At 37.1% G+C, this 27959-nt stretch overlaps 1 protein-coding gene and 1 long non-coding RNA gene across 8 annotated transcripts in view; one reads left to right on the top strand and one right to left on the bottom strand.

The window, feature by feature from the left end:
* NBEA (neurobeachin) overlaps positions 1–21648 on the bottom strand; it is a 667995-nt gene extending 646347 nt beyond the window's left edge. For 5 of the 7 annotated variants that reach the window (XM_018056646.1, XM_018056648.1, XM_018056650.1 and 2 more), the window contains exon 1: positions 21334–21648. In XM_018056646.1, the coding sequence (XP_017912135.1) occupies positions 21334–21630 (297 nt within the window). In that variant the 5' untranslated portion in view covers positions 21631–21648. The remainder of the gene's footprint in view (positions 1–21333) is intronic. The other 2 variants (XM_018056649.1, XM_018056651.1) reach the window with 1 other exon arrangement.
* The window catches only part of LOC102178917, a 543725-nt gene continuing 537993 nt past the window's right edge, over positions 22228–27959 (top strand). The window contains exons 1-2 of the long non-coding RNA XR_001918944.1: positions 22228–22289; positions 22468–22535. This is a non-coding gene — a long non-coding RNA (uncharacterized LOC102178917). The remainder of the gene's footprint in view (positions 22290–22467; positions 22536–27959) is intronic.

The following is a 27959-nucleotide window of genomic DNA, read 5'->3' as shown; positions in this document are numbered from 1 at the left end:
ATAAAAACTTGTAAAGAAATAAAAGACACAGTTTAAATGTCATCTTCTTGGAGAAGCCTTTCCTGTTTTTCTAGAGCAAGGGTCTTCAAACTACCCCTAAACGTCAATTTCAGCTTGCTGCCTTACTGTAAATAAGGTTTTATAGGAAAGGTCATGCCCATTCATTTACATATTGGTTAAACCTGCCTATAGCATAACTTAAAACTTATATATTTGATCTTTGCCCTCACAAAGCTTTGAAAATCCTTGAAATTTCATGATAGGAATTTATTTTCCTATTCATGATTAGCTTCTTTTGATCATACCTAAAGTTATGCTAACAAGTGACTCGAGGTGGGCCTTTAGATAGTTTCAAGAGAGGGGATGTCCAATGAAAGACCAAGCATGTGATTAGAGGGTTGGAGACCGAATTCTGTCATGTGGCCATCATTAAATCAACCATCCTACATAATAAAGACTCCATACAAACTCCTGAACAATGAGGTTCAGGGGCTTTCTGGGTTAGTCAATGCACTGATGTGTTTCTGGGTACAGAGAGGATATGGAAGCTCTGTGTGCCCACTCCAAAACCTTGTCCTAAATCTCTTCCATCTGGCTGTTTCTGATTTGTACCCTTTACAGTAAAACTGCCAGTATGGTGCTCTCCTGGGTTCTGTAAGTCATTCTAGCAAATTAGTGACCCTAAGGGACTACTGTCAGCCAGGCCAAATTCAGGTAACCCCATTTGCAGCTGGCATCTGAAATGGAGGCATTCTTATGGGACTAAGCCCTTAACTTGGGGTTTGTGTTAACTCCAGGTTGTGTCAGAACTGCACTAAAGTCTGCCAGAAAATTAGTGTCGGAAAATTATGTATTTTCATTTAAATACTGGTTATGACTGCACTCCCATTACAACTACAGAACTGAGTAGTTGTGATAGACACCATATGGCCTACAAAGCCTAACATACTTGCATCTTTATAGAAAAAGCTTACCTACTCCTAGATGGTTTCTCACGACCTCCTCTTTCAACATTTTTGGTCCATATCACTAACACATCACCTACTCCATTTGTATATTTACATGTATATATACAGTTGATTCTTGAACTGCATGAGTTTAAACTATGCAGGTCTAATTCTATGTGGGTATTTTTCAATAAATACTATACAGAACTACAGGATCTGTAGTTGGCTGAATCTCCAGATGTGGAACTATGGGCATGGAGGACTAACTGTAAAGTTATATGCAAGTTTTGAGTGCTTGGCGCTTGTACACCCCTAATCCTCACACTGTTCAAGGGTCAACCTTGTTCTGTTTACCTATCTCCCCTTGGAGATTACTACTTATAAACAAAAACCAGTTTCATTAACCATTCTACCTTTAGAACCAACTTCCTGGCATATGGTTGACTAAAGTTTAATAAAAATATCTATTTCAAAAACAAGCTTCTTACAGTATGTTTCTATCCTAGTGCATCTTATCTTCAACTGTAATAAGCAATTCTATGTTCTGGCTCTAAAAAAAAAGAAAAAGAAAAAAAGTACTATTTAAAATCACAGAGTAATAGCATGTTAAACCTTGAAAGGCCCATATGTTATCATCTAACCTAATCCTCATTTTCAGTCAAGCAAAGTAAGGTCTATGACACGTAAACAACGTTCCCAACTAATTAGTAACAAAGACAAGATTAGGATCCAAGTCCAAAATCAGTACCTTTTCATTAACAGCAGTGAACCTTTCTAACACCACACACAAAAAATAACACAAAACTAAGTTTTGTTCACTGGAAAAGTACCTTTAATTCAAGCTATTGAGAGTACCAGCCAATGAGAAGTCAACTGAATCAAAAATGCATTTACACACTGCTTCCCTCATCAAGAAAGTCTTTAAAAAAAAACAATTAAAAAGTTATTATGGCGGGGAAGGGAAGCATTTCAAATAAACAGTGTGCTTACTGACAAAATCATGTCTATTCTGTCACAAGCTCTGTATCTCATTTTAGACCAGACATTTTCACAAATATGTAAACCTGATCTGTGGCCCACATTTTGAATTGTTTTTGTTTAATGTTTCCAACTCTGCTACCCCATGGCCTGTAGTCTACCAGGCTCCTCTGTCTATGGGATTTTCCAGGCAAGAACACTGGAGTGAGTTGCCATTTCCTTCTTCAGGGGATCTTCCTGGGATAGAATCTGAGTCTTCTGCAGTGGCAGGGAGATTGTTTACCACTGAACCACCAGGGAGACCACCACACTTTGAATACCATGTGCTAAATGAACATACTGTACAGTAGGAGAAATTTAATAATACAATGATCTGTCATATATATAATTCACATCCACAGTTCCCACACAAAAAGAATAAAAGAGAAAAGAACATCTTTTCAAAAAAAAATCTTTTCAGATATATTATATATGAATATACATATATAAAGTACATACAGTGGGATATATAGACCTAGACATTGATAGACACATAGACTCAAAGAACAAGGAAGAGAAACAGAGGGTCAGAGAGCTGAAATACTTGCTTCAAGGTCACAAAGCCAAGGCAGAGCCAGAATTTGAATTCAGATCAGTCTTATCCCAAAAGTCAAGCTCTTTACAGAAAACCAGGATACCAAGTGGAGAAGGCAATGGCACCCCACTCCAGTACTCTTGCCTGGAAAATCCATGGACGGAGGAGCCTGGTAGGCTGTACTCCATGGGGTCGCTAAGAGTCAGACACAACTGAGTGACTTCACTTTCACTTTTCACTTTCATGCACTGGAGAAGGATATGGCAACCCACTCCAGTGTTCTTGCCTAGAGAATCCCAGGGATGGGGGAGCCTGGTGGGCTGCTGTCTATGGGGTCGCACAGAGTCGGACACGACTGAAGCAATTTAGCAGCAGCAGCAGGATACCAAGACTGGTTTGACTCAAATAGTATTTACACAGTAATTTACAAATCTAAACACAGAGAGTCAGATATAGTAGTTTAGTTATAAAAGTCCTAAAAGAAGCAGGTACAAGATGGAGCAATAAGCAGCATCCACAAATAACACACTTGACCACTGAACAAACTGTCCTCTCTGACCAATCCTGTTGTTCAAAGAGTAAGATAACACTGGTCTATCTAATCAGATCAACTTACATGGAATGAACATATTGCTTTGCTCATGTCTCTATTGCCAAAACGTCTTGCTCCACATTGCCCAAAGTTCTCAGCTACAAATACAGTTTCACTTTTCCCAAGTCCTAAATGGTGACAGGAATGCCTATGTCATCGAGTTCTTATACTAAAGGAGAACACTGTATTTCTTTTATTCTAAGGAATATTTTTCACATTTTAACATTTCTGAAATCAACATATAACTCATAACTGATACATACATTTAATGTAGCTGTGTTTCTTCATTCCCCATCAAGACGTGTTATTAAATCAGTCAACAATCTAGCAGCATAGCTAACAAAAATGGTTTTTAGTCCCCAACTCATGTCCAACTCTTTGCAACCCATAGACTGTAGCCCACCAGGCTACTCTATTATTTTTATTATACTTGTACAAACAAGCACCAGATGAACCTGGTTTGTTTTGGAAACGGCTACATTATAGAACTTTCCTTTATATACTTATATACAAATATACACGTTTAATGCATTTTTTCTTCTCCCTACCTTTTGTCGACCTTGACCTTGACTTTGCCAATTGAAGTTTTGCCATGCAGTTTTGCAAACGATATTACATTTCAAGAATGTGACTCCTAAGGGTGTTGGGAGATTGATGTATATAGAAAGCACTAATGGAACACAAAAATGGAATTGCTTAACTGCCTCAAAAGTTAGAGAAGGATCTGCAGTAGAGATAAAAGCCTAACCTAAGTCCAAAAAGACAGGCAGAAATCTGCCAGAAAAAAAGTACTCCTAGAAAGATGTTAACTACTTTATTATGTGCCGATTTAAATTTCCAGATCTGGAATGTCCTTAACTCCACTCTGTTTACTCAGCAAATGCCTGCTCCCCTTGAAGCCAATTTCAAGAGAATCCTCCACTTGAAGTCTTTCCTGACTCCTGCAAATAGTTCATCACTTCCTCCTCTCTGATACTGTATTCTAATACATACTTCTACTCAAGGTCACAAGAGAAAAACAAAAGCAGAGCCAGAATCTGAATTCAGATTAGCTACACCACAAAGGTCTGATCACACAGTTGTTTTGTTTTCTTTTTCTTATTTATACAGTGGTCCCTTTTTCTAGAATTTGAAGTCCTTAAAGAAAAAAATCATCTTTCCAATCTCACTCTGTCCCTAGGTTTGATTATAGTATCCCTAAGTAACTAGAAATAAAAGTATGTTTAAATTAACGTCCCTCTCATCTCCATCAAGTATGATTATTATTGCTATTATTAAAGTAAATATCTCAACTACAAACACTGCAGCAGATATAAAGTTATAATTAACTAAAGGAAAGAGTTAATTATTTTAGTCCACTGTTTGGACTAGGGGTGACACCAGTACACATGCAATGCCTTTGAATGCACAGATGAAGGCCAAAGAGAATAAAAATACGAGGGAGACAGAGGGGAAAAGCTGAAGAAAGGATAAGGATAAAATGATTCAAAGTAAGAGAATATGGGCACTGCAAAAGGAAAACATTGTAAGTCCTCTGTGCCTAGGTTTCCATATCTGAAATCAAGATAATCTTTGAAATCTTAGCAAGATAAGCACTAGCATTACAGAACTTTAGTATTTTAGTATTCAGTTATGTCTTATTTAAAATATGGTATTCCTGATAATTAATAGTGAAATTAGCAACCTAAATACAACAGAGAACTCTTATCGTGATAAATAAACCTCCATGAAGTGTGTGTGTGTGTGTGTGCATGTGTGTGTGTGTGCATGTGTGTGTGTGTGTATATATATATATATAATCTGCTCTCCAAAGAAAGGTAAGGTTACTTCTGGATTTATGGTTTTGGTAAACAAGGCATACATGCATTTCCAGAAAGTATATTTTCATATAAATTTTTAATAGTTAACTTACAAAAACCAGTTGTTTAATTCATTAAGAAACTATCCAGCAAATTTTATAAGCAAAACATGTTAGAAATAACTTCGTCCAACTCTTTTAAAGCAACTACATTTTATTCTGCTTCTTCAACTCTGTAGCAGTATCTACAACTTGCCTTCCAAAGTATTTGCTGACAATAAAATGCATTTTAATTTGTTGCAATATTGATTTCCATGAATTATTTAGGCAACTTTTACCAGGGCAGGGAGAACAAGTTTTTCCCTAGTGACTTGTGGTTTTTAAATTGTTGCTATTAAGTCAATGCATTAGTTAGGCTGAGGTTTACTGACATGTAACAGGAAAACCCACAATATGAGTGTCTCAGACAATATAAATATTATGTATAGGTCTGTATGTCTAAGTATATTCAGTATATGAATACATAGTATATACACACTACACACACATGCATAGGCATACATATTTCTCTTAAAAAAGAGAGCATGCTAGACTATCTAGTAGTTTCTTCCTATACTCCCAACAGTTCATCAACTTTTGAGATGTCCCCTACAAATCAATGCTGCAACTCAGTGCCAATAAAAATATAAAGCAAGCCATGTAATTTAAAATTTTCTATTAGCTACATTAAAAGAAAAATAGAAAATAGGCAAAATTAATATTTATTTTATTTAATACAATGTATCTAAAGTATGATTTCAGCATGTAATAAATATTTTTAAATTATTAATGACAGATTTTACATTTTCTATACCAGCTCTTCAAAATCAAGAGCACATTTTATGCTTATGGAACACTGCAAGTGCTCACTTAGCCACATGTGACTGGCAGCTACCATATGACTGAACAGCCCTGCACAGATCAGGTCATCTTCCAAAACTCAACTCAAACATCATCACTTTCATGAAGTCCTCCCTTGATTCCCTTGGCACATTTCTCCCTTCAGTGTCACCACCTATTCGCTAACTTACTTCTATCACAGAATTTACACATTTCATTGCCTGCATTTTTCACTCCCTACAGTGCTATAAATTCCAGGGTGGGGACTGTGGTCATGATCACTATATCCTCAGAGCTTAGAATCACACATGGTGTAAGTATTCAAAAAGTATCTGTGAAATAAAGTGGTTAGTTATGTGGTCAGGTATGGCATTAAAATGAAAATACATTATTTCTTTTATATACAAAGATAATAAATTTGAGCTCTAAGATACAGAATGCATTATAACACTGATCTAAAACCCCAAGCACTATTTCACCAGAAAAATCTTTCTTGTAAATGTCTATTTCCCATATTTTCTAAGCAGGGCATCTTCAATTTATTTCAGAGTATGGCAGCATAATTTTTCAATGTAATTGGGTGCAGCTGTCATTCTGAATGACAGTTTGTCATGCAGTAACTAAAATACATTAGTTTACCTTTCAGTGTGTAGATCACTAATAAGTTTAAACATTATTTTAGAATAAAAAAGCCCAGGATAATGAAAAAAACAGTAAATCTGACTAAAATCTATTTGCTCAACATACTTCCTATCAAAGTATCTAAATGAGTATGTTCACATAGAAAAATCCTTCTTCGTAGCTACACCACCCACCCCTAAAATAAGGCAGTCATCCTAAAAAATGAGTATTTTTGATCCTAAAGCCCAGGATGAAAAAATGCTAAAGGTTCAAAACAACTCCAAGACCACTCAGGCTATCTTGTTGAACTGTGACCAATTAATGTAGTCAGTCCCTAGGTGGTACTAATGAGACCAAAATAATGGGTTACATTTCCATTTGAATCTAAACTTAGTATATAGTCAGTGGTTAAAAGACTGCACCTACAGTCCCACCCAATTAAGGTCTGCTGTCTGCCATATGGATAACAGCAAAGAAACAAGCAGATTAACAGATTAACACGCAAAAATAAAGGAAAACATAAAATTGACACCTTAGCATATTTTATTAACAGGCTCAGAAACTCCAAAGAAACGAAAATGTGAAAGTCACACTTTGATAAACATTAATCATTAAATCTCAACTCTTAAAAATCATGAAAATATACAACTTTATAAATAGTTGGAGTATTATTATATATAACATTACTTGACTTAGTGTCTGACAATTTTTTCTTGAACGTTCTTTCAATTTTGTAATGTTGGTAATGGAAAAACTATAATTTGATTTGCAGAAGGGAAAAACCACTGTCCTTAATGGGATGGAAGGGAACAGGATTTCCTTACAGAGGAAGAAGTTTAACAAAACAGTACTAATACTAGACCAGTTAAGCAAAACAGCTTATTCATGGTGATCCTGATACTGAACTGTCTCAGGAGCACTTGAATTTTCTTCTAGATTTTAGAAAACCATTAACTGTACTTTGATAAAATGTTAAGAATTCTGATTTTATAAGACTAAAAAAATTAAAAATAACTTTCAACACCCTCAGTTCTGTTCATCTCTTCACCTTTTCTCTTACTGATGAACCAAAAATGCCCACATAAACAGAACTCCTGAAATAACTCACTTAATTGGACTCTAATAAATTTTACCATTTCCCCTGGGCAAGCTTGAAAGGGCTTTAAAAAACATTAAGCCAATAAACACTCATGAAATTAAAAAAAAAGATGTGGGGCGGATTTCTACATGAAGAAATAAAGCTTATCTGACTGTAATTTGTAGTTAACATTAGGGGATACAACCATGGAAGGACTCCCTCATTCCCTCTGTGTGGAAAGCTTTTCCACTCCTGCCCTTTTTATCCTGGGAAACAGTTACTTGTCTCTCAAGATGCAATCCAAAGTGATGCAACCAATGATAACTTTCCAGACTCCTCCAGGCAAAGGCAGTGGAACCATTAATATTTCCAGAGCATTTTGTTAAAATCTCTATAGTATCACTTTTTGCCAATGGAATCTGTGTGTCTTTTCCTTCCTTTTCCTGTACTGAGTGTTGAGTTACTGAAAGCAGAGACTATAATTCCTTGTTATATTCCCAATGAGTATCTTGACTCTGGCAAAAGAATGCTAGGTTAGGATTACTCAGTAATTTATTTAATCATCATTTCAAATGTTCTGAGTGTGTAGGAGTATTTTTTTAAAGTATGTGCCTTGATGAGAGTTGTAACCTCAAAATGGGCTGAGGCAAAGTGGAACTACAGGCACAAAGATAAAATTAAACAAACAAACAGTGGATTGAGAATCTAGGTGATAATTCAAATTTGGTGAAAAGCTATGGGATCTGACCCATATTCTTTCTTCACCTATGCAAGTGACAGAGTCAGACTATTTACCAGATCTGAAGACTCTATGACTCTGTGTGTGTATATACACACATACACACATCCATCCTCCCCTATGACTCCACATATGCGAGTGTGTGTGTCAGGTTATTCACCAGATTTGAAGACTCTATGACTCCACGCATGTGTATGTGTGTACACACATACACACATCCATCCTCCCTTCTCCTCAAAAAATAAAAAAAATAAAAACTGGTATGTTAAAGCAAGAAGTAAACACAGAAATTTGGAAAACCAGAATAGCCTGGAAAGAAAAGATTCATATCCAAGCCAGAAGTGACAAAAACAAGCAAACTGTATCAAATGTGAAAAAAATCCTCATTCAGAGAAAGTTCACTAAGCAGAACAAAACTTCTAGATTTTATGTTAAGTACTCAGGATACCAAGGTGACAACGCTCTGATCTCAAGGGATTCAGAGTCTCTATGGCAGTCCAACAAGCGAAAACAAACAATTAAAATAGATCAGGCAATCTGAATTACTTTAAATCTGAATTATGTACAAAGTGTGATGGGAGAGCACAGGATGGGAGAAGTGCTTTTAGGGGGAGATCAAAGAAGGCATTACTTAAGAGGGGGATAGAGTTAATTCTTGAAACATGAGCAGGAGTTCTTTAGACCAAAAAAAAAAAGAAGACAGGATGACTTGAGAAATGCAGTGATTGTTTAGCAAGTAGTAGTCAAGACAGTATAACAAAATAAACATTCTTCCCTGATGACTCATATTTCATAAGCTTTAAAAGTAATTTAAATATTTAATTTAAATTCAAGGACTTTTAAAGGGTAATCAAGCTATAAAAAATCATTACAAGTCAAGTAAAATAATTCTATGACATTTTATAATAAAATACTGCTGATATAATTAAAGTTGCAAGTACTTCTCCTCTTTTAAAATACCAGACTTAGTTTAACCCTGAAAGACAATGACTATTTTTATTTCATTGAAGAGTTTATATATTCCATGTCAAGATAATAAGATAATGCATATTATATGCTAAATATAGTACTTGGCATGTAAAGATTCAGTAAGTATCATTTATCACTGTCATCATCATTATTAAAGCACAACTTAGAACCTCTAGCTTTGAGTCTAATTTCTGCAACTAAACAGATCTGCAACCTTGAACAAGCCCCTTAATTTTTGTCATAGTTTAGTTATTATATTGGAGACGGTGATGGCACCCCACTCCAGTACTCTTGCCTGGAGAATCCCAGGGAAGTGGGAGCCCGGTGAGCTGCCGTCTATGGGGTCACACAGAGTCGGAGCAGCAGCAGCAGTTATTATATTAAAGTATAGTTATTCAAATATATTTATTTGAAAGGGCTTTATTTCAAAGGGCTTGTTAGAGGATTTTAAAAGCATGAGGTATGAAATCAAACCCAATTTTATAAATGCCAATTCCCTTTCCCACACGTGAGAAGTTTTAAAATAACACTAAAAATACTTATGTGCCATTTTTAAATCAGCTGTAGCTTATTTCTCTTAGAAAATGGAAGTGGTTGCTAAAGAGGAAAATATCTAGACATTTACCCTTCCATAAAATTTTCTATTAATCAGTGAACTGAAAAAAGAGAATCATAATTATTGGAAATGGTATCTCCTAGACTCTATTATAACTCCTTCTATAATTCATTCATCTGTTTTATCCAAGCAAACATGATTTATGCGGTGGTTCATCTGATTAACACTAAAACATAACACATTTACTTTTTCCATATAAAAATATCAATGCATACATTATTTCTTTTTCTCAGTAGTATCTAAAATATCCACACTTTGCCTAGTGAAAAGTTGTACAAATGAAAGCTAGTTAACATTAATAATACTGTATAATCAGTTCCCCAAAACTCAAAAATTAAAAGTTCACAATGTAAGTCATTAGATCATTTTCTGTACATATCCATCAAATTGTCCTGCATTCATTTTATTTTCTGTGGACCGAGTCCTCTATGGGCAGCATTTTTTACCACAGAATCACCTCACTAAAGCTGGCTGGTCCCTCACCTTTCAGCACCATCTCTTCATGTAATGCAGTGCTTTGGGATAATTTCTAAGTAGCTATGTTTTGTTCAAATAATGCAGAAGGCGATAGTCTTTGAATCTGAAGGCCTGAGTCTGAGCTATGGAAACTAATACCTGGACAACTGACTAATATTTCATATTTCCTGCAGTATTAGTTTCCACATTTGTAGAAAAGAAATTGCACCTGAAAAGGAAGTGCTTCTGAGGATGAGTTAACACAGCACAATTCTATAAGTACCCTGTAATCAGTTAAGAGATATTAAAAGATATACTTACACTAATATTATTTTCTAAAACAACCGATCACAAAATATTTCCTAGTCCCGCACCTTGCCTCAAGGTTTGTTACTGAAAAATTTTTCTAACTATTTAAGCTAATACTCCAAGAGGGAGGTATTATTTACCCAAGATCACCCTTCATGTCCTAGTACACATCCACAAGTGACTTTCAGCTGTCAAGAAAGGAAGAGATAGCAGGGATTCTAGGCAAAGGAAGCTGTCTGTGTTTCTTTATCCTATTTGTTCCCCAGCTTTTCATTATGATTAAAAACCCCAGACACTGTTAAAGACTATGCAGGATTCAGGATAAACTCCTCTATGTTTCATTAGGAGATCATGATCTGTGGACACTTGAGATCCCTTCTCTGACAGGTTCACCAGCTCAGGTACTTCAAGTTAAAACAGAACTCAGTTTTAGTTAGATCATTATTTTCTTTCTATAATCAGATGATGATCAAACTCAGGATAATAAAAATAATAATAGTAAGGACTACACAAAGTTAACTTTGTACCAAGCACATTACACATATTAATTCATTTAATCTGTGCAACAATCTTTTGAGGTAACCCCTTTATACATGAGGAAACTGAGGTAAGTAAACTTTTAACGGCAGTATATTTCACAACACAGACTTAAAATTACTTAACCTTTTCCCACTGTTGACCATATACTTACTGCAGATTTCTTTTTATATCATTAAATTTCATTTAACCCTCATACTTCTCAACAGGTAATTTTTCCTTAACCTAAAGAATGAATGATTGAGGAGACAAAAGAACTGTATACAGAAAATTATAAGACACTGATGAAAGAAATCAAAGATGACATAAACAGATGGAGAGATATTCCATGTTCCTGGGAAGGAAGAATCAATACTGTAAAAATGACTACACTACCAAATGCAATCTACAGATTCAATGTGATCCCTATCAAATTACCAATGGCATTTTTCACAGAACTAGAACAAAAGATTTCACAATTCATATGGAAACACAGAAGACACCGAATAACCAAGGCATTCCTGAGAAAGAAGAATGCAGCTGGAGGAATCTACCTTCCTGACTTCAGATTATACTACAAAGCTACAGTCATCAAGACAGTATGGTACTGGCACAAAAACAGAAATATAGACCAATGGAACAAGATAGAAAGCCCAGAAATAAACCCATGCACTTACAGGTACCTTATTTTTGGCAAAAGAGACAAGAATGTACAATGGGACAAAGACAGCCTTTTAAATATATGGTGCTGGGAAAACTGGCCAGCTACATGTAAAAGAATGAAATTAGAACACTTCCTAACACCATACACAAAGATAAACTCAAAATGGATTAAAGACCTAAATGTAAGACCTGAAACTATAAAACTCTTAGAGGAAAACATATGCAGAACACTTGATGACATAAATCAAAGCAAGATCCTCTATGATCCACTTCCTAGAGTAATGTAAATAAAAACAAAAGTACACAAGTGGGACTTGATTAAACTTAGCTTTTGCACAGGAAAGGAAACTATAAGCAAGGTGAAAAGACAACCCTCAGAACGGGAGAAAATACCAGCAAATGAAACAACTCACAAAGGATTAATTTCCAAAATATACAAGCAGCTCATATAACTCAATATCAGAAAAACAAACAACCCAATCAAAGAGTGGGGTAAAGACCTAAACAGACATTTCTCCAAAGAAGACATACAGATGGCTAACAAACACATGAAAAGATGCTCAACAATGCTCATTATTAGAGAAATGCATATCAAAACTACAATGAGATATCACCTCACACTGGTCAGAATGGCCATCATCAAAAAGTCTACAAACAATAAATGCTGGAGGGGTATGGAGAAAAGGGAATGCTCTTGCACTGTTGGTGGGAATGTAAATTGATACAGCCGCTATGGAAGACAGTATGGAGATTCCTTTAAAAACTAGGAATAAAACCACCATATGACCCAGCAATTCCACTCCCAGGCATGTACTCTGAGGAAACCAAAACTGAAAAAGAGACATGTATTCCACTGTTCACTGCAGCACTATATACAATAGCTACAACATGGAAGCAACTTAAATGTCCGTTGACAGATGAATGGATAAAGAAATTATGGTACATATACATGATGGAATATTATTCAGCCAAAAAATGGAAAGCATTTGAGTCAGTTCTAGTGAGGTGGATGAACCTAGAACCTATTATACAGAGTGAAGTGAGTCAGAAAGAGAAAGATAAATATTGTATACTAATGCATATATATGGAATCTAGAAAAAATGGTACTGCAGAATTTATTTGCAGGCTAGCAATGGAGAAACAGACTTAAGAGAACAGATTTCTGGACACGGGGAGAGGGGAAGAGAGGGTGAGATGTACGGAAAGAGTAACATGGAAACTTATATCACCATATGTAAAATAGATAGCCAATGGGAATTTGCTGTATGTCTCAGGAAACCTAAACAGGGACTCTGTATCAACATAGATGGGTGGGATGGGGAGGGAGATGGGAGGGAGGTTCAAGAGGGAGGGGATATATGTATACCTATGACTGATTCATGTTGAGGTTTGACAGAAAACAACAAAATTCCGTAATGCAATTATCCTTCAATTAAAAAATAAATTAATTTAAAAAGAATGAAGATTAATAAAAAGAACTTCTTAAATTTCTTGATGCATATCAGGAAAATTTCATTAAGAACAGCTGTAACATTTTACAGACCCTATAACATCATTTAAGATTATTTTAGCATGCTGATGAACACTGGTAGTTTTTTTTTTAATCATTCCTTTTTCATGGTATCTCAGTTTTATCTTATGTTCTTATTTAGTGAATTATTAAAATAATTTGCAATGTCTTTTTCTTGAAATTTATCAAGCCCTCTGCCAAGTTAATATTTCTCTTAAGATTTGCCTGATGATACCTAATACCTAAAGTTTTTTCTTTTCATTTTAATTCTAAGTATTAGTTAGAAATCACTGGGATGCAGCAAAGAGAAACCTGATTCAAAATAGCTTAAGCAAAACAAGAAATATATTAGTTTAATGCACTGAAAAGCTTGGTAATATAAGAGACTCAAAAGGCTCCAAAGAGATCATTAGTAATCTCTCTCTTGATTCTTGGAGCCTGTATAATAGCCCCATCCTCAAGCATCCTCTGCCTTCATTGTAGCAGCATGCCAGTCAAGTCTAGACTTACATTCTAACATCTTAGCAACTCCAGTAATGAGCATCTTCTTTCTCCAGCATAAGGAGTTACAAAGCCTTCACAGATGTGCAAGTAGATATTTAACCATAATGTTATTGATGGGCCAAGCATAGTCTCTCTTTCTAGTCCAGGAAAGCAGAAAGGAGTCCAGGGAAAGCTCAAAGCATGCAAACCAAACATCAAGAAGAGAAGACTTCTCAAAGTAGTATCAAAAATTTAGAAGGAATGGATGCTAGGAAGTTAAAATCAATAGAAATCTGTAACATTCTATCCCTTGGATCTCCAACCACCTATACATTCATTTCTTTCCATATATATATAACTTCTTAAATATCCATGTTTAACAATATTACTATCTTAACCATAACAGAAAATGTACCCATTACTTCATCATGGGTGGGAAGGCAGGACGGAAGACAAAGACAATGCCAAGTTACTGGATTCAACAAGTCTGAAATGTTCGTATTATGAATGTTATTCTAGAGCAGGCCCAAACATGAATTTTTCTGGTGGTACCTCACAATCTCACAGTATATATCTATATAACAAATGTATATCTATATAATAAATGTAACTATCCCCCATGTAATTAATACACAATGGTAAACGAAAAAATAAATAATCATAATGCCCACTTAGAAGAGTGGAAAATGTAAATATGGAGAAGATAATCAAGAGGACATGACCGTCAGCTGACCCATGAGCTGGATCTGGGCAATCCGGCTCCTCACCCCCTCCCCTGTCCTTTGGATGTACATTCTGTCTACTCTCCCCACAATGGGAAACAGCCTTGAGAGCAAGGTGGTATGGAAACCATCTGGATGGTACAAATGAGTGAACTCAGTTAAGGCCTCTGTAGTTTAAAGATTCTGGTAGGCAGGTGTGGAGACCATTCATCTTGTAGTTGCCAAAGACAAGCCTTACACATTCTCCTGCTTAATAAACCTGCCAGTGACCAATCTGGAGTGGTCTCCCTCTTTTCTTTGATATCTCCTTGCTCTCTGTGCAATATGGATCAGTTCACAAACCAACAGTAAACATATCATGGTTATTAATTCAAACCAACAGACCATATACTACTGGTCAGAGTAGCAAGAACTGCCTGTCGTAACAATGGAGTCTCTTGGTCAACCAATCTGGATGCACCACCATCATCATGATGGGGATGCACCACCCCCTCAGAAGACCTCACTTGTCCCTTATCCTCTATGGCCTCAGATCTTCCTTCTAGCAGCTGTGCTGTTTTAGTAGCCCGCTTCCTCTTATTGAGGCTGAGAATTGCCTTAGAAGTAAAAAGAATACAAGACTTTGTTTACCAGGCTTGAAGTTACCCTGGAAATAGTGCCCCTAAAAGCTCAATAAACTTTTGGTCAATGTACTTCAGTCAACTGGTTGAACTAGCAACCAAAGCCAGAGATCTTGTCAAGATACCAAACTACCTTTTAAGTTTCATAGCGATACTGAATCTCATAGCAATAAGCCTTCACATTACTCACCCATTAAAACCCTCTGTTTAATGATTTTCCTTGAAGCAATGTGAAATAATATGCTGGAAGAGGAGGCACAGCTACCCTATCATTTGTTCCCTGGTTAGATTCTGTTTCAAAACTCTTTAGTTACTGGACTGTTACTTTGGTCAGCAGACTGGGACTATAATGGATGAGGTGCTTGAGAAAAGTTGTAAACCAGAACTTTGCCTGAGTTTAATTTAAACTCCCATCTTTCCTCTTACTACTTTTAGCACAAGGTTAAAATAAAAAATCAGAATTTCCAACCTTCAAGATTCTTGATTTTCTGATTCTCTTAGATGGCAGCTACAAGCAGAAAAGGCCTCCTTACTTGGAAAGACAATCTGTTCTTCCCTCTCTTCTTCCAAGCACGCCAGCTTGGACCAAAGAAAATTCCTTTCTTATGAGGCAAAAACTGGCCAAAACACTTGAGAATCCCTAAAGTTCCAGCCTCAGTAGCTCTATGGCCAAAGACAACCCAGGTAACAATCGAAAGAGCTGTTTCATAATTCCTTAAAAGGAATTACTGGGAGAAAGCAGTCCTCACTGCCTTGCACTCCATTTCAACATTCAGGATCTGTTCCCACATTGTCCCACTTCCAGTTACTAATGTCTACGCTAGCAAGGAAATTTTTCCAAGTGACAAAAATGCAATTTAAGCTGACTTGAAAGTAATAACAATAAAAAATAATAAACTTTACAAGAGAGACATCAATAGTTAGAAGATGATCACCACAGACAAAGAACTCCAGGTGCTCAAGCAGCATCAAGATATAGGTCTCTGGGGACCTCACTGGTGGTCCAGTGGTTAAGAATCCACCTTCCAATGCAGGGGACAAAGGTCTGACCCCTGGCAGGCGAACTAAGATCCTATATGCCTTGGGGTATCTAAGCCCAGGGCCCTGCAACCACTGAGCCTGCAGGTCACCACTAGAGAGAAACAAAGATCCTGGAAGCTGAAACTAAGGAAATAACTTTAAGGAAAGTGGGGTACTATTATTTAAAAGAAGAAATGTATGCAAGATAGACAAAAAAGAAATGTCCACTATTCCTGACAAATAGTAACAATATTTTTAATTTCTATTCAATGCCATATATACACACATAATTTGCTTAAAATAACGTGTTCTTAGTTATGAGTGTATATATCTGACAATATATACCGAAAAACAATTAACAGATTCTTATTTATTCCAAGACATTAGTTCAAAATAATATTTACTTATATAGTAATACCCTACATAGAAAACATTCATATATAGTCAACAAATATTTCTAATTGTAAGAACAGGAAATACATTAACTTTATATGAGTCATTTATTTCAAGATCTTGTTTCCGGACCCTACTGTTAAACAGAATTTCAGAAACTTGCCCTCTACTGCCTAATAATGGTGTCCTGTACATTCTCAAAATTCAGTTAACTTATCCAAGAGCCAGAAATACAAAATAAATAAATAAATTAAAGTATACATAACATAGCCTTCTGCCCTCACAGAGTTCACAGCATAGGCAATGAAACATGTATAATTAACTAGAGACTAAACACCACACACAAAACTAGAAAATGATGGTTCTATCTTTGTATAATAAGGAGATATGCTGACACTGGACAAAATATCACAATTAGAGGCAATAAATGAAAAAAACCTATGAAACTGATGCAAACTACTATTAAAGTAAATAATAAAAAATGTGGACAACTGAATTTTACAATACTGCCACATCAGTGATCCAAAATGGAAGCTGAGTTTACTGGAATCAATAAATTTGATACTGTATTTGGAGAATGTAGAACAAAAGATGAGAACCTTGAGATACATTTAATTAACCACAAAGTATTTGCCAAAAACTGACTAGCAATATAAAGAATACTTATTTAAAATTACTATAATTTGATCACAAACACATAGAACACATGCTACTTAGTGGTTAGTTGTATTAATACAACAAAACTAACACTTTAAAAGAAAACCTCAGAACTCCTCAGGATATTGAAATTCCCAATATTTACATACACACTCAATTTAGTTTTCTATACCTAATAATAAGAATAAAATATAATTCAAATTAATGTGAAAGGACTTACATATGAACATAAAATGAAGAAAATTCTGTTTTAATACAAATAAATGTGGTTCTGTTGATATTAACGGCTTCCATGACTCAACAATCTAACTACATATTTTTGAAAGAAATTTAGTTCAAAAGCAGAACACATCTTTTGTTCATGAAATTATAAATATCTTTAAAATATAAATTATTCTGATTATGAAGCTGCTGATGAAAAAAATTCTAAGGAAGAAAAGTCACTGTGACATTCAAGTACAGAAGGGAAAATCTTTTAAATTTCTTTTTAACAATAATACCACAATTCATATATCAAGAGTAGAGAGGAACTTTGCACATAAAATCCCCTCAAAGTATCTTGTTATACTTTTATTACAATATACAGTATATCACTTAGAATGTAAAAAAATTATCAGAGGAAATGTTTTCTACCATTAAAGATACACTAGTATATTGCATGATTTGTGAAAAAATCAAATGCTATAGATTTATACTACCTAAGACAGCAATTCCCAAAAATAAACCTATTGTGAATTAAGTAAACATTAATGTTGTATTTTATCTGCTCTAAAAATGTTTCTATTAAAATCTATGATAAGATACTTTTATGTTATAAACAAAGAACATGTTATGTATACACAAAATTTACTTCAAGAAAGTAAAAACCATATATATATATATATATATATATACACATACACACACACACACACATATATAGTGTTTACAAAGTAAGCAATGGATTAAGTAGTATGCCTAGTATGCCTGTTTTATAATTGAAACAACCAACAAAATTCCTTTTCTATAGCTAAATGCTCTTATTCTGCCAGATTAAATAATACCTCCCAAAGCCAAACTTTGCTGATGATCAGTTTTTTCCATTGGTAAAGCTGTAATGCAAAATCCTTCACAATATATTCTCATTGTAATTTATGTACAAATTATACTTACTCATATCCCTGATCCTATCCATCTCATATTTGAATGTTTCAAGTGAACTATAATATCATCATACAAATACATTCATCTACAGTGGAAATTACTCATTTTATTTCTCATTCCATTGGTGATTCTTCAACAAATTCCCATAATCCCCCTAACAGTGGAAATGGATCTCTACCTCTGGCCAAAAAACAACCCAAACTTACAACCATGGCTGTATTAAACTAGTCTTATATTTTAGTGTATACTTCAACTTTGCTCTGTAAAACTTTTAATTCTTTGGGTAAGGTATGTGAGAAACCTAAAAACCAAGTATTAGTAGTTTCATCATATAAAAAAAAGAATATACAGGAAAAAAAATATTTTGACAAAGGTGGCTGAGACAGGGCTTTAAGGCAGGAATTGTTTTGAAGTTTCATTAGTTCTTCTTCCTTTCTTTTCTGTCATGAAAAGCATTGTGATACATATTCCATTATTCCCGACTACATTTTAATTTAATGTTTTAAATTAAGATCAAAAACAAAAAACTCATTTTAAGAGACATTAGAGGCTTCCAACCTTTAGCAGGTCACAGAGAGCCCTAAATTGATTTTACTGATATACTCATTAAGTAAACAGAATTAAGTTTGATGATTATTTTTAAACATATTGATCTCCAAATATTTTCTCAATCAACAAATTTTCACATGACACTTTCATCATGAATATATGGGAAAGATAAAGCACTAAACCTTCCACTCAAGAAATATTACACTGCAAATGACTAATGTGCATTCCACAATCAATATACTTAACAACTTAATAGTAAATAGATGCTTTTGTCATTCTTTTCCTCAAAAGTTTCCATCAACTGTACTCTTTAAGGACGTACAAAGAAATTTTAAACCTGATTTTTAATGCCAAAAACCAATGCAGTTACATCTTAAGTGGATTTGGGGATGTACCATGTCAGTATTACCTTATTTCTGGTTACTCTAATTAAGCTTACCAGTAAAGTTAATCTTTAATAATGTCTGCATACGGAGACTTCATGCCAGATTTTCAGTGCACTGAAGATAGTGAAAATTCTTTTTCACCTCAACAGATATATTTCACTTCCTTTCTTAACCTACTATATATCTATAGAACCCCATCTGTTAAGAACTGATCCAGCATACATTGGTACTGCTGCAGAGTCCAAACTGGTTACACATTCAAATCAGTTTCCAGCTTTTAACAGTCTCTATTGCCTCTTCTCACAGAAAAATGTATTAGGTAAGCATATAAATACTTCTTAAAATAACCTAAAATCACATCACCTAAGGTAAAAATGGTATTAGAAAACTGTTAAAAAAAAAAAAAAACTTTAAATGTTTTCTTTTAAATTTACAGAAGAACAGTATCTGCTAACCTACTAACATATTTTGAGATTTCATCTCTTTAAAAAAGGCAAGTACTGACCTCCTATTGGCTGCTGGTTAAAATTAAAATGTCCAAGAAAACAGTATTTCTATTAGTGTTTTGAAAAGAATTTGGTTATACCAAGGAAGTGACAGTCCCCCAAACTTATACTGACTTTTTTGTGATTTGTTTGAAGGGTACACAGAAGTACAAAGAAATGTTTGGTACTTAAACAGTAATAAATACAACAATGAAAAGTCAGATATTTTCCTATCTTTCACTTGACACCCAAGCAAGAAAAAAACAAAAAGAAAAAAAAAAAAAACCAAACAGCTTCAACTTTTCTGTACATTTAAGAGGTACATATACCATAAACATTATCTAATCCCTGTCTCAGGGCACCGCTGCTGCAGCTATCTTTCAGTTTCCCAATAGATCAAATAAAAATAATTGCTTAGCTGAAAATTCGGACTGCATGGGTGTTATCAAATCTCCTTACAAGCATATTTTTATATTCCTGTGACTCCACATCAAATACAATAGTCAACTGATTGCTCCTGATTTAAGCCTTGCCTTCCAAAACCGAACCTGACATTTTGTCAAAGGCTAAATATTGCAGAGGAAACTGTTTAAAAAGCTGTGCTGCAGCAAAAACTGCATTTAAAAGGCATTAAAAAAAAAAAAGGAACTAATCTTAAATGAACTAGTCTTATTATCCGAAATCTATGATTCTCCTCTCTTTAGTTCTTCCCCGTGTCTTTCCCTGACATCTTTTAGATTCTTAGCCTCTCCGTAGATAGATATCGCCAAACATTAAGTCATACACAGTTCTGCAGTAACTCTTTCTTATCATGTAAGAAACCAAAGCCTAGGACTGAATTTAACACCTTTCCTCTCGTCTTTAGGCACATGCCACGCTCTCTGAAGGCAACCATAGAAATCAACCTGTATGATTAGGTGTCCCCACATTTTAACACCTCACGTGCACAAAAGAATGACAACGAGGTCAGTGTATTCAGGGCCGTATTACAAAGAAAGAAAGGCTACCTAAAAAGAGATGCGGGCGGGGGCGGCTGGGGAGGAGAAACAGCCACAACACTCTCTAGCACAGTCTGGGAATATATTTAAAGGCAGATGCAAAACTGCATCATTTTCCTCCTCGTTCGAAAACATCACAACCCAGCTGCTTAAGTTGGAGCTAACGTGCTTCTCACGTTTCAGGAGCACCGGGGAATTTAGGCTCCAGGGGCAAGGCTTCCATCCTCCGAGAGCCACCGCACCGACAATTATGTGTGGCAGGAAGGACCCCAGAGAAAAGGAGGCCTTCCTCTCCCCGTGACCATAAACTCTCAAGAAGACCCAAACCCTGCACGGCCAGGGACGACTGACGACTCGCAGTCATGAGAAGTGATCCTAGGCGGTGCTAAGTTGGGCACTGCGCTCAGGTGGCAGGAGAGGACCGGAGGAGAGAACGGCGAGGTGGCGTGGCTCTGGCAGCGCGCAGGCAGCTCACCCGCTGGGCGATACCCGCTGGACGATCTGTGCTCGCGGGGACGCGCTGCTTGTGGGACCCGGGGAGGGGGGTGCAGGGGTGGAAGCCAGCGCCGGGGGAGGGGGGCAGGCCGTGGGGGGGCTGGGAGGCAGATGGCGAGCACGCCTTTCCCCTTACCAGGTTGAGCACCGTCTCCACGATGTCCCTGTTGCTGACCTCTCCGACCTGTATGAGTCCAATCAACACTGCGAATTTCATCCGGATGTTGCGGATCGGCACCGAAGGGTTAATCATCCCCGCGGGCAGCACCACCGAGCCGGAGCCGGACGCCCCCCTCAACTCCCCCATCCCGCTGCCCCCGCTGCCACCGCCGCCGCTGCCCCCGCCGCCTCCGCCGCCGCTGGCCCCGACGGCGATGAGCCCCACGGGCTGAGGCTCGAGCCCCGGGCCCGGGCCCGGCTTCTCGCTCGCCATTTGCCCCCCTCCTGACGAGAAGGGAAGAGCCGAGGCGCCGCCGCCGCCGGTACCGTTATACCTGCCTCGGCCCCCGCCCCCCGGCCGTCGCCTCGGAGCCCCAGCATCCACCAGCGCCGCGGCGCCGGGCCCGCTCCCCGCCTGCGCCTCGACCCGGCCCGCTCCGACGCCCTCCCCGGCGGAGGCGGTGGGTTATTCTCAGGCTTATTCCCGGCGGTGGCGGCGCCGCTAACCGCTGCCCGGCGAGCGGCAGTGCCCGCCCAGCAGCTGTGCCGCTGCCGCCGCCGCTGCCTCCTCACGCTCCCCCTCCCAGTCGGTCCGGCCCGGCCCGCCCCCCGCGGAGATGCTGCCGCCGTTCGGAATAACCCTGGGGCGCGAGCAGCTGCCCGCGGCGCTGGCCGGCGCTGAAGCTCAGAGCTGTGACTGACGCCGCTGCCGCCGCTGCTACAGGCGCCACTGTTGTTGTAAAGCCCCGACGCCGCCGCTCACTCCGCCATGTTGCCGCCCCCTGCCTGCGGTAGCGGCCACTGCGCCTGCGCAGAGCCTCCGGGGGGCGGAGCCCTCGTGCACCCCCTCTTTCGCCCTGCCCTCCTTCCCCTTCCACCCACCCAGCCCGACACCCCTCGTCCCTCCCCCAACAGCCCTGAACGGATAGACAGGTGAGCAGGTGCATGGGGACCGCTGCCAGACACTGGGGCGAGCTGGCAGAGGCGGGGCGGGTGGTGGTTTCCACAGAGTTTTTCCCTTGAGGGTGGACTCTCCCTGTGGGGAAGGACACCCGAGTGTGTGTCTCGCCTTCGCTGCCACCTCCTTATTCCCTCGCTATCCTCTTGCTAGGAAGGAGGTTCGTCATCTTCGTCGTCGCATCCAGCAGCTGCTACAGCCAGTGCCACGTGCCTTGTAAGGTAGGGGAGTGGCAGACGACCTCTTTCTGCCCCCTCAGGCCCTTCCCTCAGTCCTGTCCGCCTGCCCGCCTTGGAATTGCCCAGTGAAAAAAAGTGGCTGGCAAAGCAGAAACGAACGCACTGTGGGGAATAATCCTGCATTGTCGGGGGAAGGATACAGATGGAGTATAATGGGTCTTTTTCTACAGCCATCAAAGAGGCTGACACCTGCACACACAGGCACGACTTAAAATAGAACTTGTCAAACAGTGATCCTCTCTGGATGGAGCTCTGAACAACAAACAGTTCTTGAACTCACCTCCCAGACTAAAAAGGCTGCACCGTGTGACACTGTGGGGTAGTAGGTGGTGGGAGCGACAAATCCCACATTTAAAAAATCCTTAACGATCCTCAGGTATGATGCCAACTAATGATGTGCCCCTTTTTATTAGGCATGTACAGTTCAGAGGATTTCAGAATTATCTTAAAATATAAGTAATTCTCTGCCAGCCTTAATTTGTGGTTAAAGTAATAGATTTCTGTGTCTTCACGTATAGAGAATGAAAACAAAAAATAGTTTTACTTTTAAAAATTAAAGTGTACACAACAGTCTTGCCGCTCGTGTCGAATTAAAACTAAATAGGCAGGACTAGTGTTTATCTTGAAATGAAGGATGTATTTTTTTTAATATTTCATGAGGTATACCCTTTTCAATAGAAATTGTCAGATACCAGAACTTAGGTATCTTGAGGTATATTCAAATCATTTTAGCTATTAAGTATCTTGAGGTATATTCAAATCATTTTAACTGTCATCTCAATTGAAAAGTCAATATACAAATCTGTCATAATCTGATTTGTTAGTGCTCATGTTTAATTGGATTGGCTAGTCAAATTAACTCCTGGGATATTGGGATGCATTAAAATTCTAAAGTGCCATAAGTCATGTATACCAAAATTCCTCAAGACCGGTGCTTGGATTAGTCCTTGATTGTGTGCTTCTGTTTAAACTTTTCCTGAAGTAATTGAATTATTAAAATAGCTCAGCAAAAATTTCTGAAAGAAATGGTGATTGGTATGTCCATATAAATTAAATAGCAAGTGAATTATAAAATGTTAGAAAGATTAAAAGTGACCTCTAGATCTTAATAGTGTGATTCATGTTGATGTATGGCAAAACCAATACAGTATTGTAAAGTAAAATAAAGTAAAAAAAAAGGAAAAGAAAGAAAGAAAAATCCTGTGACGTATATCCACCTATTACCTTTTATATGTCCCAAGTGAATAGCATCTACTTTTGTAAGCACTTTTTTCATGTGCAAGTTAAAATGATATATCTATCTTATATCTGTAAATCCAGATTGAAAGGTCATCACACTAGCTTCTTTTTACCCTGCTGTTCAATATGACAGCAGGTTCTACTTCTTGTACTTTTAGACTTTAAAAAGTGTTCACCAGTTCCCTGGCAGCTCCTTGAAGTGGGTGTGGTATGGTGAAAACTACACAGGCCTTTCAACCACACTCACAACAAACCACCTGTGCAGTCTCCTCAAGTTATTGAACTCAGTCTTCTATTCACTAATAGGGATGAGATTATCTATTCCACAGGGAGTGAGAATTCAATGAAATAATTTCAACTCAGCAGCCAGCATATAGTAAATATGTCCTTGTACACTTGGTATACAGGAACAATCTGTGTTGAATTACCTATAAACACTAGTAAGAACAATTATAACCACATGCAAGTCTTTATAATTGCAGTTACATGTGCTGTAGTTTCAGTACTGCCCTCTGAAACATAAAGTTTAGAAAATTCAAGCAGGTCTGTTTCCTTATAGTCAACAAAGCCTCTTTCTAACAAAGACACAAATAATTTAGCATTTGCATTAACAGTATTTTGAAATATAAAAGAGATTACCTATAATGTTCATTTTAAAGTCTCCAGATTAAAAATATTTTATGTAGTAAATGTCAATTGTGTATGCATTCATGCTTTAATAGATGCATACCCATACTTCCAAAGGACAGTCCTTCAAAGATTAGCCCATGAAGCTCTGAGTTTCAAGAGGCAATACTGTGTAGTGGTTGTGAACACAGGCTCCAGACTCAGTGGAACCGGGGTTTGGATTCCAGTTTCACTACCCACTTATCCATGTGATCTTGGGCAAATGACTTCTCTTCAAAGCCCCATTTTACCCAACCCAAAGTAGAGATTGATAGGATTAAAGGATGAAAGGAGCTAATACATTTAAGGTATTTAACATAGTAGCAAGTGTCAATAAATAATGTTTCCTTTCTCTGGCTGTGGGAAAAGACTACACTGTAGTTATTTGTGTGTCTCCTGCACCTTATATGTGACCAGAAAAAAAGAACGAAAACAGCAGTTGGCTAGGCTAAATGTTCCCATTCCCTTCAGATGTCATTTAAAAAGCAAATTTCTTGCTTTCCTCTAAGTTTTATCTGAACAAAGTACTCCAAATCCTAGATGAATTTAGACAGTATAAAACAGAGGGAAGCTCTTACCCTGAACCTCCATCTTTAGAAACAGATTTTCTGTTAATGTATCCCAAAGTTGAATTAATTTGCTTTGGTTTGGTTTGGTTTGGTTCTGGGTTTTCCAGCAATATAACACCAGTGGTTCATGTAATGCATAGTGATTCATACTTGATGTGTAGTAGGTTCTCAAACAATTTTGGTTCCATTCCCTTCTTATCTTAAAATTACTGTGAACTGAAACAGCAGAGTTCTGTTTTATTGTTGTTTTGTTTTGTTTCTAGCCATTCTGCTTCTAGGCAGCAGCACATAGCCAGTAGTAGCTTTGCAAGTAGATTTGAAGATATCAACTGCAGAACTGTACATATCTATTTTAGATTTAATTTAATTTTATTTAAATTTTCTATTTAATTTTCTATTTAAATTTAATATGCTAGGAATTTCTTAATCCTGATTACATCATGCAAAAAAAATTGTCTTCTTCTTTTTATTATCTTATTATCTGCAAATCTGAGAACAGTCCTTCTATGTCTTCATCCAAATATTTTATCAAACAGGATAAAAACAGTTCTGTAGTTCCTAGAAACATTCTGATTGAAATCACATTTTTCAAACTGTGCCTCCCAAGCCAGTAGTGAGTCATGAAACAGATTTATTAAGTTAGAACCAGCAGTTTTCTTAATGAAATATAACAGGAAAATATAGACTGAAAAACATGACAGTACATCCATTTTTTAAATTATGCACGTGCACATACTACATACATGTATGCTTACTGGATAATATGAAAAATATATTTCTGACTGCAAGTCATTGTCAAGAAGCTTGAAAAACACTGATTTAAGTTGTATATAAACACCTGTTTGGCATAATCCTTCAATTATTAGCTACCATCCTGTGCTGAAAAACAGGCCATATTTCTCTAACTTGTCCAACAGAATATCATAAGGGTCCTTGACAACTAGTTCGTTGAAGTCTGGATGCACTCTGTTTCTCTGAGCAAAATTAAAGTGAAAATACATAGATTTATTATCTATAATTATAGAATTATTATCAATTTTTCCAATATCTATTTCACAAATAAGAAAATGTTTCTGATTTGATAATGGGACTTACTGCTCTCTTTCTAATGAATGAGTCATTCCATAATCTCACCTACAGGTAGTATTAAACTACTTGCTATGGATTTTCAAGAATTTATCCCCTCCTTCTCCCTTTAATCCTCTGGCACATCTCATTTTCTACAACTCCTCAAAGATATTTGAGTTGCTCAGTGATCTAGTTTTCAGATCTTTCAGGATCAATGGATATAATTTGTCCTGCCTTAGGGACTTGAATCCATTTAGACTAGCTGGATTCCTATTTACAGTTTCTTCACCAAACTTAAACTTCTAGCTATTATTAGTTCTACCTTTCACTCCATTACTTTTAATCTTAAACAGAAAACAGACACATAGAAATTCAATACGTGTTAATAAGTCTGACCTAGTTTGAGGATGGCTAAAATGATGCTTACCAGCCAACAAATATCTGAGCGCCCATTGTGTGCAAAAACAGTAAACGAGATGGATATTTTCAAATTTCCCATTTAGAGAAATTCTGTATTTATGCGTGGAAAGTTAATCAGCAAGTCAACATATTAAAAATATCAAACAGAAATAATAAGTACTCTTGAATTTCCAAAGAACTAGACTTGCAAATACCCTATTGTTCATATACGCCCTTAAACATCCACATAAATCTACATATAGATGCACACACACACATACACACTCAACACCAGATTAGCCATACCTCTACACATTCTTCCTTGGCATGTTCTTGCCTGGAGAATCGCAGGGCCGGGGGAGCCTGGTGGGCTGCCGTCTGTGGGGTCTCACAGAGTCAGACACGACTGAAGTGACTTAGCAGCGGCAGCAGCAAACTCCTGCCTGAGACTTATCCTTTTAATATCCATTGATTGAGAAAAGTATGGTAAAAGTATTAACAATTTAATATGCTATTTAAAAATGTTTGCATTTAAAAAATCATAACATCTACATATAATTGAAACACACAATTGTGGGTTGCATTGTGTCTCTCAAAAAGATATTTTTAAGTCCTACCCTCAGTACCTGGGAATGTGACCTTGTTTGAAAATAGGGCCATTGCAAATGTAATCAAGTTCAGAGGAAGTTATACTGGAGTTATAACCTCATTATAACTAGGAAAGATTCATCCTTAGAGCCTTCAGAAAAAGCGTGACCCTTCTGATACCTTGCTACTTCTAAACTCCAGAACTGGGAGGGAATAAATTTCAGTTGTTTTAAGCCACATATTTTATGATATTTTGCCACAGCAACCCTAGGAAACTAGTATTCCTACATACAACATAATATGTTTGATACTTATTCTGTCCACAAACAGTGCCTGCTATGTAAATATTTGTGGATCATTTTCAATAATTCTCAAGTCCCTGGGTTGGGGTAAAATGCTTTAGCCAACCCCGAATTACTTTGTCCCCAGTTAATACATTGTGCTTTTATATTTCAGTGTTTTAGTATTTGTCCATCTATCCATAGCACTGTCCTCCTTATCTCCCCTACTGAAATTCTTACCAGCTGAAATACCACTTTCATGAATACATTCAGAATACAACCTAGAGAAAAATGATCTGAAACTTTCTACCATTCCCAGCATTAGAAAAAAAAAAAAGATTCTGCCTTTTTCCCCCATAGGTTGGCACATTTTTGCTTAAATAAATTAATAGTTTCCATCCTCTCACCCTCATTTGCCAAGAGTGAGGAATTCACATAACAATATATGTAGTCACCTAAACAGTCTTCACTGAAAATTTTTTAAATGTACATGAATAATTATTTCCATACTGACAACATGACCATAAGTTTCTCTTTGTTTTTACACAGCGGCAGCCAGTGCGTTGTCATCATTGTTGTCTTTGGTTTGCATGTGC

Source organism: Capra hircus, chromosome 12 (assembly GCF_001704415.2).
Source record: "Capra hircus breed San Clemente chromosome 12, ASM170441v1, whole genome shotgun sequence".
In the NCBI taxonomy this organism is placed as follows: domain Eukaryota; kingdom Metazoa; phylum Chordata; class Mammalia; order Artiodactyla; family Bovidae; genus Capra; species Capra hircus.
This window is presented reverse-complemented; position numbering and strand designations above follow the sequence as displayed.